Source organism: Taeniopygia guttata, chromosome 1, assembly GCF_048771995.1.
Source record: "Taeniopygia guttata chromosome 1, bTaeGut7.mat, whole genome shotgun sequence".
NCBI lineage: Eukaryota > Metazoa > Chordata > Aves > Passeriformes > Estrildidae > Taeniopygia > Taeniopygia guttata.
In genome coordinates this window covers 61,745,187-61,765,956 of record NC_133024.1, presented here as the reverse complement: position 1 = coordinate 61,765,956, position 20,770 = coordinate 61,745,187, and the positions used below count along the sequence as shown (strand labels likewise).

Genomic DNA, 20,770 nt, shown 5'->3' with positions numbered 1-20,770 from the left:
GGAGGTTGAATGTTTTATGAAATTTAACCCTTCCAGTTCATAATCACAATTGCTCGTTCTGGGCTCATCAAACACTATTTATTATCAGAGATAATAATTCTGCAGATTTCCAAGTATTTTCCTCTATCTGGAATTCCAACCATGCTGACCCTCTGCGCATTTGCAAACCACATCTGACACTTTGTAAAAAACACCAGTTTGAAAGGCACACAAGACCAAACAAGAATGACAAAACTGCACAGAACACATGGCAAGGCTTCTCCTTCATTTCTGGCTGGAACAGAGTGCCACAGAGCTTTTTAACCTAACAGACACCATTTTAATCCAGGGGTTGTAAATGATAGCAAGTAAGTTTGAAGTGGAAAAATGGCCTAAGTACTCAAAAAGGGGGAATTCCTAATTTTCTGAAACTTGCATGACCAAGGGATACAAGCAGATTCTCTAGTGAGCTGAAGTAGCAAAGACTGATGTGTTTTAAGAGTGCCTTTCAAAAACACAAATTGTAGTTGACCCACAGTAATGACACAGTACAACAACTGATGGATGACATTATTTATTGTACAGAATAAGCTAGATTGGTACAAATGATCCCAGTGACTCAATCTCTTTTTCAATTCTGTGATTGAGGGAAGCCACATCATCAGTTATCCCTCTAAATACACAGGAATACTCTGTAATGGTGAAAGAACACAGAAAAGAGTGGGTAGTGGATTTTAAGTAACAATCCTACTTTGCGCAAAACTTTGTAAAACTAAACTTTATCTAAGACACTCATACCTAAGCTTTTGAATCCAATGCCAAACAGGCTTCTTAAAAAAAAACCCACCCATTCTTGCCTTTAAATCAATTTTTCCCTGATTATTTTTGTAAGGACCTCTTGACCTTGGAATGAAACATAAAAATACCCCTATATTGCTATGTGCTAAGAGATTTATCATGTAACGCCAAAGAGATGCCAGAACTCTTTAAGGATTACAATTTATACACAGAAAAATACTGAAAACACTTAAAAAATGTGCTGAAACCCAACCTAACTTTTGAAGCATACGGCAAATACAGCAAGCACAAGTTTGTTACACAAAGCACTTTATTGCATTATATGTACACTGACATTCATTGCCATTTGTTTCCAGCATATTGAAAACAACCCAAATCCCAATACAGAGTATCCTTGCCTCACTAAAATACCACCACTGACAATGCTTACATCAGCACTTATATGTGGGTCCAAGTAAAAATGCAATAATGCCATCCTACTCTGATGTAACACTGGGTAAAAAACTTCACTTTTAAAAAAATAATGCTCCTTACGAATTTAAGAAAAAAAATCATCAAAGGTGGGCAAGTTTTCAGCCTAGAATGGAGTGTAATGGAGAAAACTCCACAGTGGGCTTGACTGGGCTTGCTCTAGAAAGAGCGCCAGCACAGTATGGTACCCTGCTAAGCCTTGCTTCTAGCTCACAGCACCATAGTAATGCAGCTGAGCCATCTTCCCAGTCCAGGCTGGAAAATCAGATATCATGGTACTGCCTTGTTTCACTAAGGCCCAACAGCTTTATGCCCTGCCAGCTCACAGACCTCTCCATGACACTCATACCCAGACATGCCCTGATACGCTATACTAACAAAAAACTCCAGGAGACATCTTTAGCTTAACATAAAAATAGCCACTGTATAAAATTATTTCAAGAACAAGTCTTCATTTTGATGTTTTAGGTTTGGAGCTGAAGAAAGCAGAAATGGATTTCATTCCACTCTTATCAACTTTGGCCAGAGTCTTCTGTGCTGCAGACATCTTGGTGTTTGCCTGTGAGTGAAATGGTAAACAGAAACAGTTAAACAGCAACTCCACAGGGGGGAAACAGATGCTACAAACTCCTAAATACGGAAGTCAAGCAGTAAGTTGAATTGCTTTTTTAGTGTACAGCCATAAAGATAATGTTATGCAGGCTTTGAATTGTAGGAGACAAACATTAAAAAACAAATTTGAGATTATTCAAACTGAAGAATACTTGTGATGAATTACTTAACCTCAAACAAAGACAGAAAACCAACTACAAGGAAAAGGAGGTGAAACATCTCTCCTTTCTGCAGAATGAGTTATCCCAAATCAAATGTTTACTTTGGGATAATCCCTGAGTGTACATTAAGAGGAATAATGCATGCAATAGAACAGATGCATTCTGTACCTTCCGACTCAATCTCATGATTATGCTGTCAGCAGGCTGAATTACAGACCTGCATTACAGATGATGAATAATTCACACTGATTTACTATCAAAGGCTATGCACAGTGAAATAAAGAGAAAAGAGATTAAGAACTAGGAATGAAAAAGGCAACTAACGTTTCCAAAGCACTTTTGAGGCCACTGGGACAACTTCCCAGACTTCTACACCTGAAACACATTTTATGAACCACATTTTATAGAGCTGACCTCTTTTCTTTCTTGTATTTTAAAGTGTTATGTTTTAAATCTCTAGTTGCTTTCCCTATTAAAAAAACTTCACATTGACCTTTCTTTATGATACTCCTCAGTCTACAGGACTTCCCAATAATAGTACTTGAGATCAGCTAGATGGCTATGGATACAATGGAGATAGGCAACAACTGTATGATTGTCTGTGTTACTCTACAAACAAAACCACTGCCAAAGTATTTTAAAAAGAGCTGTACAGAGTCCAAGGGCTATCTTTTCTTTCCCAGATTCCCTCATCAATGTGCATTATTTTCAGAAGTAAATCATATTTAATGTTAAAATTAATTATCCCTCCTCAGTTTATTTCTATCTTTATGCTAAGTTCAAAAGCTATAGTATATAATTTGGAGAGGGGGGAAACATGCATATTTAAACTATTTATCACCTTCATTTAGGGGGCAATCCTCTTACTTACAAACTAGAATGTGCAATGAGTACAAAAAGAAATCTGGGGGTTTGGGGGGAGGAAGGAATACATCTGTCACCAGCTGCTTCTCTTTGCAAAGGGATAACGAGTAGTCAGCATTAGACTGAAGGTCACAAGACCAGCACAGCGGGCCTTTTTGGTTCCCTATGGATTAGAGGAAGATTCATTTTCAATGTTCAGAGAAATAAGCCAGTACAAGCCTCACAGCTTTGGCAGACATAGACAGGATCTATTTCTTTTCACATCTCTGTTGTTCTCCTAGGAATAGTACAGTGGCAGGCACTGCTGGATTCAGATTTGGATTGGCCTCCAAACATGCATTGGAGCTGGCAATCAGTAAGTTCTGTGTTGATTTAACTTCATTAAGTTGACATAAGTAAGTGCACAAGCAATATTTCTAGGTAAAAGTAAAGCCTGTCCTAGCATCCCTTGGAATTTAAGTAAATGCTGCCATCTTCGTTTCTTTTTTGAGTTACTGAAATTTACCAGTTGCTATCACTAAGCCATAGGATTTCTCATCTAAAGATCTCAGAGCTTTTCGAGCATTAGCTGAGCGTGTCTGAGTCTGTGAGGCTTACTGGAATGTTCACTGGTGAAATACAGCCCAGCAGTAATAGTACAAAACAGTTCTGTATAGGAAATTAAAACTGTCACATTAAACATGAGAAAAGGTCAAAGAGATATAATTACAGATGTCAGACAATTTTGTATTTGTTTTGTATTTGTGATGTGTTTTGAAGGAGAAAGTTAAGCATTTTGTGCTAGTATTTGCTATTCATCTACACTTCAGCAAAACACGTATGAATGCAAGGCTTTGCTTACCTTTTTGGTTTTCAGATTGTCGCTGTTAAATTTAGTATAGTCTTCTTGTGGTTCCACAGGGACATCTGACAATTTCCTTTTCTGAAATGTTAGAGTGAGGAAGTTGCTCTGTCAACCACTTTTATGATGTACACACATGGAAGTTCAAAGCTTTGGTTTGAAAATGTAACCATAGCACCAAAACAGGATTGGCAATCAACCGAAGAATCTGCAGCAAGAGTGGAAGATTTCTGTCTGCAATTGTCTTCTCTACATGTGAATATAAACCATCTTTACAGCATTCAGAAGAGAGCATTCTGTGTCAGAGGAAGCATTTTCTTCCTAGCCTTCTGAAGAATGACAATTAGAAATCAGCCATGATTGTGACTTTGGTGTCAGTCTATTTAGAGAACTTTCTGGAGCAGCTGTTGGAAGTTAGTGCCTGACAGTCAGGGAACTGTGGTGCTCATAATCTCATGGACCTGTGAAGCAACTCCAGCGCTGTAGCTATCTGCCGACACAAGTCGATCATCATCTAGTCTGTTGTCTGTTTGTTCACAGCCTTTAGAATTAATTCATTTTTACAGGCTGGCAACAGTGAAATAGTGCCATAGCTCCACTGACTGCTTCATCACTTGAATCCAACAGCATATTATGGAAGTTTGACTCTGCATGTGCTGTGTGCCTTCTAACTTCAGAAATAATACGTGTGAATGATTCTTGGTACTCCACATGATCAGGCCATAAAAATGAATATTTCTTTCCATAAACTGTGAGCATGTGTTTAGTTTAAAGGTGAAAACTTTCTGGTATGTTTCCAAAAGAGAAAAAAAAGTATGCAGTATTTTACAACACTGTATTTTTATTATTATCATATATCTGATATTACTACCCTGTCCTTAATATCCTGTGAAATCTAGACCGTGGCCTTCCCAGCTTTTGTGCCAGAGAGTGATTTTGCAAGCAACTTGGATGGTACCATACATTTTAAGATCCTGTTTTATTCATTTTGTTTATGGTGCTTGTGATATCTCTCTCCTTCTCCCCTCCCTCTCTCTCTTTGGCACAGAAGCCAAGTCTTCAGCCTAGATTTCTCAGCTCTTAGAACCAGATCCAGCTGAAGCCTTTTCTTTTGATTTCAATGGAATCTGGATCAGCCTCTTTAGGAGGCTGTTTACTGTGCTGTGATTACATTTTCAAATGACAATCTAATGAAGAATTACTCTTCTCCTCTTTTTGGAATCTGATAAACAAGCTTTTAAAATTTGTAACAAAAATGTTTGCATTTCAGCAAAGCATTTGCTGTTTAGCTGTAGCAAAGTATTCATATTCTTTGTAAATGTCTCTCATCATCTGCCAATGGCCAGACTCCCTTTGCTGACAAACTGGACAGTGCGATGATTACAACACAAGATCAATGGCTTACAATTAATACAAAGAACATGCAATTTTGATTTAATCATTAAATCACAAAGACCAGGCTGTACCCAGTTTGTTCCTGTTCAAGAAAGAGAATGTGTCATTGCTTTTCGGCTGATCACTGAAGTTTCTACATCTTTCCTCCCTTCAGAGTTTAATGTAATGTCCAAACATGCAATTATTTTTCCAAAAAGGAAATGCATGTTAGAACCTTATTTTGGAATAACCATATATTATGTCTGTTAATACACCTTGTCCTCATGAAGAAAAATGTCACAAGTGATTAAAAATGGTCTGAAGGAGACAGTTTCCATGTATAAGCCTACCTTGCTCATCTGAGATTGTGAAATAAAGGAGTGTTTTAATCTCTGAAGTTGCAAGGACTTATCATACACACCCTGGTCAGTGCTCTGGAAATTAATCAGATCCTCAGCAAGGTCTCACTGCCCAACAACTGAACAGTTCTAAGCCTCATTTCCTCTGCAACCTAACTGCTGAAATAAAACTGTTTTTAAAAATAGATTCTCAGAACTATCCCAATGGTATAAAAGCTATTCGTACACAATATGGAATGTACATCACATGCAGTTTAATACAGTTGTTTTAACATGCTTATACAGCTAATGACTATCAGTTGGCTCCTGATGTGTGCTTAATTTTTCTTACAACGCATAAAGATAATTCTTTAACTGAATCAAAGGGCCAAGTAACTGTGCAGCCAGAACAACTGTCCAGCCACATGGAAATAACATATCTCTGGATATCCATTGGAGAACAAATGCTATTAATAACAGTAGGGCTCAATTATTCCTCTATGTGCTAGCTGACATGCTGCTAAACAGAACAGTCACTGAACCAGCCAGAAATGAGGGTTTTTTTAGACTTTCTTTCGGTAAGTAGCAGGGACACTGCAGGAAAGGCCAGCATGGTACGTAATCTCATTTCAGCAGACATAGGCTGCTCAGTTTAAATTAAATGGAAAGGATTATCTGAAGTGGGGTTATTGGTTCTACGGGGGCAAACTTTACAAACCATATGCCTTACTTGTCTTGAGGCAAAGCAAAGGGACTTGATGTGTGAGAAAGACACTTGGAAGGTAAAAGACTGAAGAAGTGATTTTGGATCTTTTACTTCAAACAAGGTGAAAATCTTGGAAGAAAAAGCTTCCCAGACTAAACACTATAAATGCGTCTCCTTGCTCACACAGATGCACACATATTCCATCACCCCCCATCCATCCCCAAAAAAATCCAACTGACACTAGGTGTAAGCAGAAGTATCTAATGAATGGAGGAAAAAGCAACTGGGGGAAAGAAATATTAAAAAAAGAGATCGGTTTAGGGGGTCAGGTAATCCTGGGACTAAGTGGGAACTGCCAAAAAGTCAAGCTGAGTTAGACCTTGGAAAGGAAATTAAAACAAACAGTACAAGGTCGTTTAGCCACAGAGGCAAAAAGGGAATTAAAAAAGAGAAAGTGAAGCTGCTGTACTGTAGGGATTGGATAGGTATTAAAGTTAACCTATGTGTGGACCTAAAATCGAAGAACCCTTTTGCCTCAATAAATAATTTTCAATAATAATGAAGAGGTTAAGCACAGGGACAGAAGACAGAATAGAAATCATTCTATTTAAGATAGAAGTAAAACTCAAAATATGCTGATCCAGTTGGAAGACTGCATCAGAAATGACAAGATGAGAGACAGAACCTGGCGTATATTTTATCAGGCAGGGACCATATTAGTGCAGAATAGCCAAGGACCCATCTCTAATATAAGAAAGAAGAAAAAGCGATAGTAGGACTCAGGAGAAGAGAGTGGGGGAAAAATATGAAAGAAGGAAGAATAATTAAAGAGGAAATGAAACACAGAATCATAGAGTGGTTTGGCTTTGAAGAGACCTTAAAGATCATCTAGTTCCAACCTTTCTGCCAGGGGTCAGAATACCTTCCACTAGATCAGGTGACTCAGAGCCCCATCCAACCTGGCCTTGAACACTGCCAGGATGGGAGTTCACAACATCTCTGGGCAACTTGTTCCACTGCCTCACCACCTTCACATCTAATCTAGACTTACCTTTTCTCTCAGCTTAAGGCCATTGTCCCTTGTCCTGTCATTACATGCCCCTGTGAAAGTTTCTTGCCAGCTCTCCTGTAGCCCCCTTAAGGTACTGGAAGGTGCTCTACAGTCTCCCTGGAGCCTTCTCTTCTCCAGACTGAACAACCTCAACTCTCTCAGTATGTCTCAGCCAAAAAACAAAACAAGGTAATGCCTACTAACTTGCCTTTATTTTCTCAAATGTAATACATTTTCTGGAGACAGAATGTGAAGGATTGCCAGAGGACTTGACATGGTGCCACTTAAGCAGCTGATATTACAGAAAACAAATACTGCATAAGAAGATTAAGGTAGGTGAGAAACTGGGAACAAGGGAAACAAAGGCAAATAATGCAGAAAGGGATGTCATTGGATCAGATGGAGATCACTAGTTAATTACTAGTTAAAGATAATAATAGAATGCTAACATTTGCTGAATGTACACCACTGAGTAGCATTATGAACACCTAAAGAGCTTTTAACACTGTGTAAAAAAGTCAGGGAACCTTCAAGACTGGAAACTTTAAAGCCAGATTAAATGTACAGAAGAAGTAAAAGGTCATGTACACAGAAACTAACTGCATGAACTTCTTGTAAATCTGAGAACTGATCAAGTAAAAACTGCAGTGGAAAAAAAAAACCCAACTGTGTGTCTTAACTACTCCCAACATGACAGAGAGCTATCTGATCACACATCAATAGAAGCAAATGAGATTCTAGTCTGTAATGGGACAAAGTATTTCTAGTTAAGACAAGAAGGGAAGAATGCCATCATATTGTATGAGTAAAGGTTTTATCAGAAATAATTACACATTTTTCTGGTCACCTGCTTTGAAACAACTGAATTAATCTTGGAATAGGTGTAAAGAAATGTTTTCACAATGAGGGAATGGAGAACCCATGTCACACAACCAAACTGGCTTCTCAAAATGAAAACGCAAAGCATGTATGTTTTCCCTTTACACATTGAAAGAACTAATGTTAGAGAGGGAAAGGAGCCATTTCAATTTCAAAAAACAATGATAAAGTTAGCACAAAAGGGCAGGGGAATAAATTGGCCATGAATAAATTCAAGGTGGAATTTACAGAAAGGTTTCTGAGCATCAGAGGAATGAGGTTATAGAACACTCTTCCAAGAGAAGTAATGGAAATAAAAAATCCTAATGAGACTTGCAGTGAAGAATGATCAGTGTATGAGAGATTATTCAACATGGTTGTCTGGGAATCCATGACCCAGGAGGTCCCTTCAGGGTTCTCATAAATTATATATGAAAGAAAACCTATGAGGTCATATTGTCCCATCAACCTCAATAAAACTAAATAAGCAAAACATGTATGAAAAAGGCTGTTGACCAAAACCATAAAATATGCCTCTCTTTTTCCCTCCCCTTTTTTTTCACAGGAAAACCAACCAAAATATTCCTTATTAAAAATATGAGTTACCTGCTAAATTTCTTGAGTCTGTTTCAGACTGGCTTTTCACAAGGTCACCTTACTTAATGTATTGTACCCAGTGCTTGGTCTGGTCCAGTTTAAATAATAACTCAGAAAAAATGAATTATAACACATCTATCAATATCTTAATGTTCTCCTACCTTCAGTGGTGGCTCTGGTTCCGGACTTCTAAGTTCTGGGAGCCTGCAGAACAGAAGATTTTAAATTAAAAATTAACAAATATGAATTGCACAACCTAAAGTTTGGAAATTCTTCTTCGTGAAAGCTGCTTTGGTTATCAGCTGCTCACACATGGCAAGCACTTGCAAAAAAAGCAGCTCATGGACTGTATTTCTGACTTATGAAACAGTTCAGCTATGGGGCTTCAGGCTGCAAATTGCACACTTTTCCAAAGGCCACCATAACAGAAGCCTTTGAACAGAACTGAGCTGATGAGCAGGTGCAGAGTCACAATGATGATCCAAGCCAAGTCTGCTGCTGGCAGGGAACACCAGGAGGAGGATGCTGGCTCACCTTCCATATTTAAATACAAACTAACATAGGTGAGATAAATAAGTCAAACCCAGGCAGCACTGAGTGAATAAGGAAAAGGAAAGAGGACTGGGGATGAAGACTCAATTCCTGGCTCTGCTGTTTGTGCTTGACAATTCTGGACAAACTTTTTCTGGATTTTTCTCCCACTTGCTTTCAAACAGGATACATTACTCAGGGTTTCATCACGCAACACTGGTAACAGACATATCCAACTTTAATATTACATCTCCCCCAGCTCACAGTCCTTAAAACCACAGGAAAGCCAAAAAATAACCCATATCTATGTTTGAAAAATCACATTTAAAGTGTGGCAAATATAATCTCATTGTGTCATTCACTGCAACCTTGATGAACAAATCTCAGTATTCAACAGAAATGACCAAATGGACATTAATCCATGTAAAGCTATAAGCTAGCTGGAACAATACTTACCCTAAGTATTTTAACAACTCCTTACTCAGATCTTCAGGAATATACTCTGATATTAACCCATGGGCATACCGTACATAGTCTTCAGGAGGAGGTCAGGGAGTGGGAAGGAGGAGAAAAAGAACATTCATGTTACATAGTCATGTTGTTTTAGCCATGTTGCATGTGCTACCATGAGGCACAAGGTTGAAACACTAGTAACAGACTCCTAATGGATACACTGTGATGCTTCTCTGTGTTGAGTAGTTTGTGTTATATGATACTTGTAGGTTTATTTAAAAAGTAAAGACTTACTACACTCACTTTGTCAGCACATGTTATTAATATCTGCTGCATGTACTTTACAAAGCTGTTCACTTTCTGAGAGTACTAGATATCATGTATTTTTCCAAAGAAATTAAATTTTAAAAACCTGCAAAAGTAAAAAGCTGACTCAACAGAACATACAATCATTAATTTTAAAGCATCTGGATCTTACAATTATTTGGCAAGGGCTTCAGTACTAAAGAACATTTTCTGGCTTCAACTGAAAACAATTAGATGAGACAATGAGTCTATTTCAAAGTCTTGTACTTAATTTTCAGTACTTTATAGAAAATGCCAAGGCCTATCTAAACATCACTGGCAAGACAGGATAATTATCTGTGGAAATATGAACTACTAGAAGCTGTTTTCAGTACAGGGCACTCCTGCTATAAATGTTTTTCTGAGAGACTGGGGGAAAAAAAGTGACCATTTCATAACACGAAGTCCTAAACCAAATCTTTTCCGGTCACGTTCTACACAAGTACTTACTGATTGTGGGCTAGATGAGCTGGACTTTTTTAAACTTGCTGTTGTTGAGGCTGCTAGGGAGTAACTGCACCCATGCACAGGAAGCATTTGCCAGACAGATATTAAGTTAAAATCTCCCCTCTGAATTCCAACTCCAACAGGCAAGTTTATCTGCTCATATGCCTACACACTTAGAGAGTTCAGAAGCACATGGCATACCAACCTTAAAGTGGCAAAAAACTATTACTTTAGTGCCAGAGATAAATGTATCTTCTTTTTCCCCATTTTCTTTCTTTTTAACCTGAAAAGCTCAATGCAAACTGGCAATGAAGGAGAAAGCATTAACAAACTTACAGCAGCTTATGCATTTCAACTGTGATGATAAAAAATTTTTACTATCACCTATCTGCACTTCTCCTTCCTTCACTGTATAGATTCATCAAAGATTTTTCACTCTCTAAGCCCACTTTAGGGTCAGGAGAGAACAAGAAATAATTCCAACCCAAGACAATTTCACCGTAGCACTTAATATGTCCAATTTCTTGCTTAAGAAACAGGTCCCGATCATTTCACTCTTTGCATTATGAGTCATTATGGTGAGTCCAAATCAACTGCTTTTATTTCATACTAAATACAAAAATCCATTCTCTTTGCATTTCTGACTTGAAGCAATCCTCACTTACTTCCTTTACCAATTTAAAAATAACACTATTTGCCTCCTATGGAGTCTGTGTTCTTACAGCACCCTAGCTTTGTTATTAATCTTTTGTCAAACATCCCTTCTTTGTCTTCTGCATGAAATATTCAAGTCCCATATGATGAACCTCCCCTCCTTCCCTATTTGCTCTTATTATATTGTCCCCTCTTTTTGCCCTACAACATCTGTAGATGCTAACTACATGCACCCACCTATTTTTAAGGTGCTGGAATTTCATAATACCCCTATGAAAACAATTTTCTACAGAAATAAATTGCACTGTCACAGCAATGAAAGGATCGGACAAGAAAATGAGACTTACTAGAAATAAGTGTTGAGTACTGTCCATTTGACTTCCTATCATTCACCTCGCCACATACAGTGGGACTATCTCCAAAACTCACCTACTTTAAATCCCAGTATTCCCAGTTTCAATGCTGCTCTCTCAAATATGAAAAACCAAGGTTTTTAAAAAGACTATTATAATCATGTCACTATAAATAAAGAGCAAGGTGGAAAAAACCCACTGCAGATGAAATATTTAATAATAAATTTCAGAGAAAAAGTGATTAAGCATAGTCAAGATGGTTGTTGCCAGGACTCTTTCCCCTTTCTTTAAAAACGTAGGGGTTGGGAAAAAGATGAAAAGCTACCATGAAGTTAAGTCACAACTTTTGCAGCTTTGTCTCTTTTTAAAAACCATATATTACAACCCCTGTTCTCTAAAATTGTCTATTTGCCTCATGAATCTCATTTATGTTTCCTTTGATATCACGACTTGGTAGCTCATTTTCCACTTTGTCAGCAAGCTGCTTTGTTTCTCCTAAATTTTCACAAGCGTAAAGAGTTCTGAATGTCTTTGTAATAAGAAACAATTTGCTTTGATTCATCTTGCTCTAAACTGTTCTTAATTTTCATTAACATGCAAAGATTTTATTATGAGTCCATTTTCAGGTTTCTCCACAGAATTTTGTGTCAGTAACATTCAGGACATTGCCCTCCCCAGAAGAATGGTGAATAAAAGCAAACAAGATCACACCAGATTTTTTGGTAACAGGATTGTTACAATTTAAGACATATATAATTAAAATTTTGCCCTTATTAATTACAGTTGTGTGTATTTGTAGTGGGTTGAGGCTGTTAAAATGCCAGTGAACCCACAAAAATCATCCAATTCATACATTTGTTGCATAAAGTAATGTTTGGACCAGGAGCCTTTTCCCTGTAACAATGACTTCCTAAGATCCCTTCAGCCTTTTGAACAATTCTATGAATGCTAATATTCTATGCATCCTAATAAAAATAATAATGAAAAGAAGCATGTTCTAATATAGACACACTTACCGGGTGAGAATTCATATATATTATAAATACGTGTCCTATTCTTTAACACTGCCTCAGTTCAGCAAAGCACTTCAGCATATATTTCACTGAGAAAAATGTTTCCTCCTTGAACTATGAAGAAGCTAAGAGAATCCCAGCTGAGATAATTGTAATTGTTAATTACAGTGTCATCTGATTAAGTTAGCAAGAAACTTGGAAAAGCCAAGGCACAATCACAACTTACATGGAATTTTCTGTACAGGGTATAAATTTACCGCAAAGGCCAATTTCAATATATTTTAGTTTCTAATCATGTGTTTTATCTCTACTTATGTGACTTCACAAAAACAGAATTCATTACCATGTTTAGTTTTCTTACCTTCCTGAGCATCTGTTATCTGTTTACTGTTGATAAGTGTACTTGCAAGCACTCTTTCACCTACTGATATATTGTTGCTTTTAAGTGCTTTCACTGTTTGATTAACCTACAGAAAACCAAAAAATGAAATGCCTGTATCAATATTGTTATGCACATGTTAATGCAGTGACAAAGCTCTTGTAATTTTGTTTCAAGCATATAAAACACTCAAGTTATGGACTGTGGTGAAATTTAATATACATTTGTAATGACTAGCAGATGAGCTCAAAAAACGCAAAGAAACTAGCATGTCTTTGAACATGTTGCCTTGGCAACACAGCACCACTTTTGCAGCACCCTAAGATGAGCTGAGCTACTCAGACTCAACAGCCATGATTATACAGGTGAGAAATACACCTGCTCAGAGAACACTCCTGAGCTCAGCACGATGGCAAAGGCAGTCCGGGTGGAAATCAACGATTAAAGACTTTACAGGCATTGATGTGCTGGATCCAACAGAGAGAGATCTGTCAGATAAAAGTATTTTCAATAATACAAACAGGTACCTGTTCACATGTAAATATTCTATTTGGGTAATCATTACAAAATAGGTATTCATTCCCATGCCTCATCACTGCAGAAAGTGGACCAGATTTTGTGATTGTATTGATTAATTTAAATGACAAGACCGTCTCATCATTTGATGCATACCCTCTTTTTCTATAGAGTGGCATCATGTTAAGGGCACATGTGTGTGAGTAAAATGAAATTCACCTTCTTTATACCAAAACAAAGACCCCATCAATCTCAGCTTTAACACTAGTTTATTTCTGGCAAACTCTACAGACCTCTTGAACAGCATGATTGGATCAGGATAACAGCAACCAAACCAGGACTGTTCTGAGTGAACTGTGCCAAAACTTCAGGAAACACATTTGTAGTACAAAACCAAGGTAGTTCTGTCCAGCTTCAAAGCACAGCAGAATTTAGAAACTGTAACAATCAGAACTCTCCTCTAGCCCATCTATGAAAGGGACAAAGCAAAAGCAAGCCCCTCACATTATGCAAAGCTTACAGCAATGAGCTGACAGCTTCTTCCTTCCCACACCCCATATAAGCCCCTTTCATGGCCAGTCTCATCAAAAAGTGAAACGCAACAAACTTGTTAATATCTCTTAACACCTGATCACATTCCCAAGTGGAGCAACTTTACTGTGATGTCTGTCCTTGGACTGAGGCACATACCTTGAACTGCGGCACAGCACATGGCTCAATGCAAATATGGACAAGCTAATAAGCATTTCCGTTTTGAACATATAGCAATTTTTAAACCAAAAGGGAAACACAATACCTTTTTCTTTAACCACTTCAGTGTCTTCTCTTGGCTGTATTTGTGGAATTTCTGACTGCCAATCTCTGAGAAAAAACAAGCAAGGGGGAAAAAAGTCACGTCTGGTTTGGATTGCATTTTCAATACCTTTAAAGTCTTTTAACTTGCAGATAGAATATAAATGTGAATTTGCATCTTGCACATGTTTGATATCAGGGCAGCAAGTTTAAAAATATTGGAAGCAAAAAAAAAAAAAACCCAGACTGAGCTGATATGAAGAAGTCTGGACAATCCGATGGTTCTTTAATTAGGACCTAATCCAGCAAAGCACAGATTTTATTTATTTATGTGTAATCTTGGGTTCTCTTATTCACTAAGACTCTTCTCAAGCCCTTATAGTTTCACTTCACCTTCACTGCCCTGTATCACCAGAGTGGTGCTTTTAACTACATATCTCATAACACAAAATGTTTGTTCTATGATTTTCTTTTTTTTCCCCTTTTTTTTTAAACAACAGGTTATCTCAAATCTTTATGTACTGAATTCCAACACTTAGTAAGGGACCAGGACAGAGAGTTGGCTATTGAAGCTAAACTATCCACCTCTTCAATAAACCGTTTCCCTATCAGTTCTCCTCTCTCATGTCAGAGTGACTAAAGCAGAATTTTTACTTCTATCCCCCTTTTACATAATTCAATATAATGCTAAAAGAAAATACAGAATCCAAAATAGTAAAACTCACTACTTGTGGGAGGAAGTACAGGATTCACTCATGATTTATGGAGCAACACAAATTAACTTAATGGTATAAGAACTTTGGAGAGTGTTTCCCCTGCGATAATGAGGGCATTATGAACACTTGCTATTCACATGTGATCAGTTATCTGGAGATACACGAGTTCAGAACATCCAGGCAAAAGAGAAAATTACCAAGGCTCGGGGAAATTTCAGTATAAAAATTCAGTATTAACTCACAGAAAGCTCTATTTGGGAAATGGAATCAGATGCCTAATATGATTTCACAGGAAATTTTTGAGCCTGCTGCTTCAGTCTTATTCTTTAACAGGTATTTCAATACGTTTTGATCTCCTGTATACTACCATTCCCATAAATACCTACATCTGTTTCATGTAATTTACTGATACAGTGTCATATTCCAACACTCATTTCATGGATTTCCCTTCTCCCCTGGCAAACAACATATTATTTATGATTCCTTCAGCATTTCCTTCTTTGGGGTTTATCTTGGCTCTTCCAAATTGCAAACAGTGAACTATTATGTGCTCTTTCTGTATGTATGGCAGCGGGTATGGAGAGGTCGAGGAAAGCTGTTTGCAAGATAAAAGTTTAAATCTGTCTCAATAGTTGTACAATAGCAAAATACAAAAACTCTTCAGAGCAAACAATGTACACTTTGCTTTATGATGAGCTGCAGGTAAAAGAATTAGCTGTGACATTGTTGGCTGCAGGCTTTTGGACTTAGAAGCTTCTAAACGACTATGAAAGAAAAGAAGTAGAAAATGGAGAAACTCTCTGGATACTTGAACCTGCTTCTCAAAGGGCTAAAACATGGTTTGGGTTCAAGAACAGTGAGTACAATTCATGGATTCCTCTCTTATCTAAGAAAGTTCGAGGAAGGGACATCCTCTGGGCACCATCCCCCTACCCATGCTGAAAAGTAATTCTAGTCTGGATTTCCAGGCAGACTCCCCCACAACAGCATGATTCAGAGTGACTCAGGGAAAGGAAATGTAGAACTGTGAAGCCATTTTCATTAAAACATGTGAAAAATAATTACACTGAACCCTTCAGAGATCACTTTGTTTGAAAATATTTTGTGTGCTTGACAGTTTTGACTATTAAACTCTAGAAACTGACAATATTCAAGACCTCTGAAGAATTAAAGTGAGTTATGAAAGTCACAAACTGCTGACAAAAGGATTCAATATTGGAACGTGGATTTAACATGTGATGCACATTTGATATTGGTGAGAGTTAGTGACTACGTTTGATAATATGCGTATATATTGGAAAGCCTTTTGTTCCCTAATGTGTCTGGTGCCTATAAAACTGGTCTGAGACATCTGGAAAGATTGGGTTTGAGAAATACAGATGGAATATAAGTGGTTCTACAATTAAATAATATGTTCAGTGATCGAGTAATCACTATGTAGACTTAGAAGTTTCCCTGATGTATTGTTGAGCAAACTGCCTAAAGCACATTTTAAAATCCATTTTCTCAGTGTTTTCCATAACTCTGAAACTTATAGGGCCCCCTTTTCCCTACCTCCTGGGAATACAAGCTTGGCAATATTATTTAGTTCTTCTAATCAGGTAAGTTTTCTTGGCTCTTCATGTTAATCACATCAGACAAGATCATAGTGCAGCTTTTGCCTTGCAAAATGAAACAAAGAATAACATTCTAGAACTGGAATTCATAACCCTTTCTTAAACTTTCTCTACTGTACATTCAATCCAATGTCAGAATTTATTAGCAAACAACCTGCCTCACCCATACTTAGTGAGCTGTAACACACCCTTTCCACAACTAGTAAAGCAGGTAATTCAGAATTTAATTCAGCTAAATGAATTTTCAGTGCCCTTCAAGAATGAGGCCAGGGAAGGTGGATTTTCTGCTAATTCAGTAAGTGTAAACTGTGAGTGCTGTGGGGTAAGAATTTCTTAGACAGATGTTAAAAGCCTTAAGAATAAATGAAGAGTGAAATAATTATGTTGTTAAGTTCTGTCAAGCAGAACAGAGCTGCAGAAGCCTTAACGCAACTGGTATTTCTTGCCCTAATATTCTACTCCTAAAATGAGAAAGGCTACAAAGTAGACAACAGGTCTTAAGAAACAGCAAAGAGTGAGTACCTGAAGTCATAATGCCTGTATTTTTTACAAGCAATAAAAGACATAAGAATATGAAACACATAGAAGTGGATTAAACAGAAAGGTGATGTGTGCATGACAGGCAAGCAAGTGCCAATGGGCTCATTGCATAACAGTACTCTTGGTGTTCCAAAAAAAGAAAAAAATCCTAAGAATAAGCCCCACTGTAATCCAATCCAAACCCGAGCAAGAAAAGAAGCAACATGTATATACAGGTACATGCCTGGGAAAATCCAAGAACATCACATAAAGCTGGTGTGTGCACATATATACAGCTTTTATGACAAAAGCATTGCTCACCTCACATTTCAACACAAAACCCAGGAAGTGAACTCACATTTAACAGCTAATACAATTTGTTGTCAAAACAACACAAACTTACAGGTGTACATAATACATTACTTAAAATGGAAAAAAACCAAGAAGTAAAGCATCTTCACTACTGTCTAACAGATTACAGTTTATGGGAGGATGCTCCCAGACAGATAACTGCAAATACAGTATCAGAATGGATACAGAAGTTAGACCAAGACACAAGGTCTTGTCTATAGCAAACACTTTATTAAAAAGCTTTGTTTTGGGAACATAAATACTGCCCAAAGGTTGTACTGTTGTTTGGAGGAAGTGCCCCTTCAAAAAAATAATCCAGACACTGTCCTAAATTCCTACGCAGACTCAAGTATGACAGTCAAAAGGATGTGGCTCCATTTTTCCCCTTCTGGGATGGGTGATCAACCTGACCTCCATTATGATAATGTGAACTCCTTAGTAGATGAGGGAAAGGCTGTGGATGTTGTCTATCTAGACTTCTAGAAAGCATTTGACACTGTCTCTCCCAGCACTGTCCTACAGAAGCTGGCAGCTCATGGCTTGGACAGGTACACTCTGCACTGGGTAAAAACCAGTCTGGATGGCCAGGCCCAGAGAACAGTGTTACATCCAGCTGGCAGCGAGCCACTAGTGATCCCAGGGCCAATTCTTTATCTAATATCTTTATCAATGATCTGTATGGGGAGATTGAGGCTCCTCAGTCAGTTCACAGATGACAGCAAGTTGGGCAGGAGTGATGATCTGCTGCAGGGTAGGAAGGCTCTGCAGAGGGATCTGGAAAGGTTGAATTGATGAGCCAAGACTCAATGGCATGAGGCTCAACATGAACAAAAGCCAGGTCCTACACTTGGGTCAACAAACTACAAACCTCTGCAGCACTACAGGCTGGGGGCAGAGTGGCTGAAAAGCTGCTCAGCAGAAGAGGATCTTGGTCAACAGTGGTTGTACATGAGCCAGAGTGTGTCCTGATGGCCAAGAAGGCCAAGAATGCACCCTGGCCTGTATCAGATATAGGGTGGCCAGCAGGACCAGGACAGTGATTGTCCCAATAAGCACTGATAAGGCCACACCTCAAGTTCTGGGCCTCTCATTACGAGAAGGACATTGGGGTGCTGGAGTGTGTCCAGAGAAGGGCAAGGAGAACTGGTAAAGGGTCTGGAGCACAAGTCTGATGAGGAGCAGCTGAAGGTGCTGGGGGTGTTTACTCTCAATGAGGCTCAGCGGGGATCTTATTGCTCTCTACACTGAACAGAAACAGAAAGGAGCTGCATTGAAGTGGGGGTCAGTCTCTTTTGCCATGTCTCAAGTGAAAGGACAAAAGGAAACGGCTGTAAGTTGCACCAGGAGATCTTCACATTAGATATTAGAAAAATTTGTTCACTGAAAGGGTGGTCAGGCCTTGGAATAAAGTGCCCAGGTCAGTGGTGGAATCAGTCTCTGGAAGTGTTCAAGAGGAGGCTGGATGTGACACTTGGAAATACGGTTTAGGAGTGCTTATGGCAATGCTAGGTTGACACTTGTATTAGACCATCTTGAAGGTTTCATCCAACCTTAATAATTGTGTCACTCTGTTCACAGCTCTTCTCTCACCCTGGCTACTTATCCCATGATACACAAGTTGTAAAGCACAGCAACTGCCTAAAAGCTTAAAAATACTTTTTAATGGAAATACTTGCCACTTCATGAGAAGCCAAAAGTGGTTTTGCATTTCAGATGCACCTGTCCTAAAGAAGCCTTCTCGAAAGTCAGAATTCACCCAAAGAAAAAGGTTGTTTGGTCCAAATGATACAAAATGTAACTAGATGTTTCTGTAGGTTCTTTTGGAAATGCAGGAGGAATAGTAATATTATTCCACAATTATGTGTTTACGGAAGCACATAATTCCAACTACCCCGGTCCCAAACAGAATGTGACAACAGCCTTGTTACCTAGATTTTCTCCTCCCTTGTAAAAGTGAGGATTTTCAACAGAAACATCTCCTGACCTGAAGTTCAAATGCAACTTCCATACCTTATTGCACATGCACCATATCAAGTTCAAAATACTTAAACTGGTTCACCTAAATAAACTTACAGCTTCTGCCCCCACAAACATCTTAACGTTCTCTACAGCTAGAAGGAGGTCTGGTCATTTACTTAGCAGATTTGATTTTTTCATCATCTTTCCTTAGCTGCTTCCCATTATTTGTAGATCATCAAAATATTTCTTCTAAAATATATATCAATGATAAGGGTGAGCTTGCTTTGTGAAAGCAAATTCTTAATGTTTGTAGTTTTCAATATATTTTTTAACTTTAACCTCAACTCCTTGGATGAGCTCTAGTGCATAAGAATCAGACAGCTTACTAGTTTTGCACTTGATGGTGCAAAAGATTCCTGTACATTCTCCTGCAGATCTCCATGTGCACATAGGGAAATCTCCATTCCCTATCAGGGAGTTAACAAGCCTACTTAAAGGACTGAAAATAAAACCTGAGGTCTTGCAAGTTTTGCATACCTGCAAACCTGCAAAAATAATGTCATGTTCCTGTCCCTTCCCTAGAAAGCATATATTGTCCTCAAATAAAATTAAAGCTCTCACAAAGGGAATTCTGAGCAAAGGCTGAGGAAACTATGTACAGAATTGATAGCCTGCTAACCTTTTCCATTTGAGTTTTCTCTCTCATATACTTATGTATCCCAACCAATTTTTGTATTTTAAAACAATTATGTCTCTAAGCTTAAACCCACAACACTAAATTATGCAAAGCCAGAAAATTTGTGTTCTTTTGTCTCAGCAGCATATTCGTTCCTCTCCAGCTTTTTTCTACTTATTGTTTTAATGCTTTGTGACAAAGGATGAAAAAAAAGTAAAATGGACCACTTCCATGCCAGACCATCCTACACTAAATAAAGAATTAAGAGAGATGTAAAATTCTGATCAAAGTCAAAGAGACTTCACAACATATACAATAATGTCAAGAAGCTAGCTCTGATTGGTTTATCATTTGTATGACACCTAGCAACAAGACTGCATGAGATTTTCAGAGTTACAGTAGATAATCTGAAATCCACATATTTCTATTCACAAGATTGCAATGACAGCCTCTAAGCCTAAGCTTCTGTTTTTAAAGTACAGCTGTGTCCAGCACTTTGGTTGTTTGGTAAAGCAAAAACCAATATTTAAATATATCTTGTAATGAGGTGACACTAACAAATTGAGTATTTTTTTTTTGTCCTCCCTCCCGCCCACCCCTTTTTTTCACCTTTTTCTTCTGTTACGTGCTGTATGTACTCTTTAACATCTGCACACTTCAGCAGCAATGGGCAGCTAGGGTATTCTGAGTCTAGCACAACTTGATCAAGTGGCTGGAACTTTCCTTGCTGCTGAAAGTACATCAAAGGGATTACAAAAGCATTACTAAAATGTTAAGACACATATATACACACTACACAT

At 38.0% G+C, this 20,770-nt stretch overlaps 1 protein-coding gene across 2 annotated transcripts in view; it reads right to left on the bottom strand.

The window, feature by feature from the left end:
• Positions 1-537: 537 nt before the first annotated feature.
• The window catches only part of RNASEH2B (ribonuclease H2 subunit B), a 39,304-nt gene continuing 19,071 nt past the window's right edge, over positions 538-20,770 (bottom strand). Inside the window, exons 5-11 of one of the 2 annotated variants that reach the window (XM_030273083.4) lie at positions 20,580-20,700; positions 14,138-14,202; positions 12,808-12,913; positions 9,638-9,716; positions 8,812-8,854; positions 3,727-3,807; positions 538-1,807 (exon numbers count right to left, since the gene is read on the bottom strand). In XM_030273083.4, the coding sequence (XP_030128943.4) occupies positions 1,700-1,807; positions 3,727-3,807; positions 8,812-8,854; positions 9,638-9,716; positions 12,808-12,913; positions 14,138-14,202; positions 20,580-20,700 (603 nt within the window). In that variant the 3' untranslated portion in view covers positions 538-1,699. The remainder of the gene's footprint in view (positions 1,808-3,726; positions 3,808-8,811; positions 8,855-9,637; positions 9,717-12,807; positions 12,914-14,137; positions 14,203-20,579; positions 20,701-20,770) is intronic. The other variant, XM_030273087.4, reaches the window with a different exon arrangement.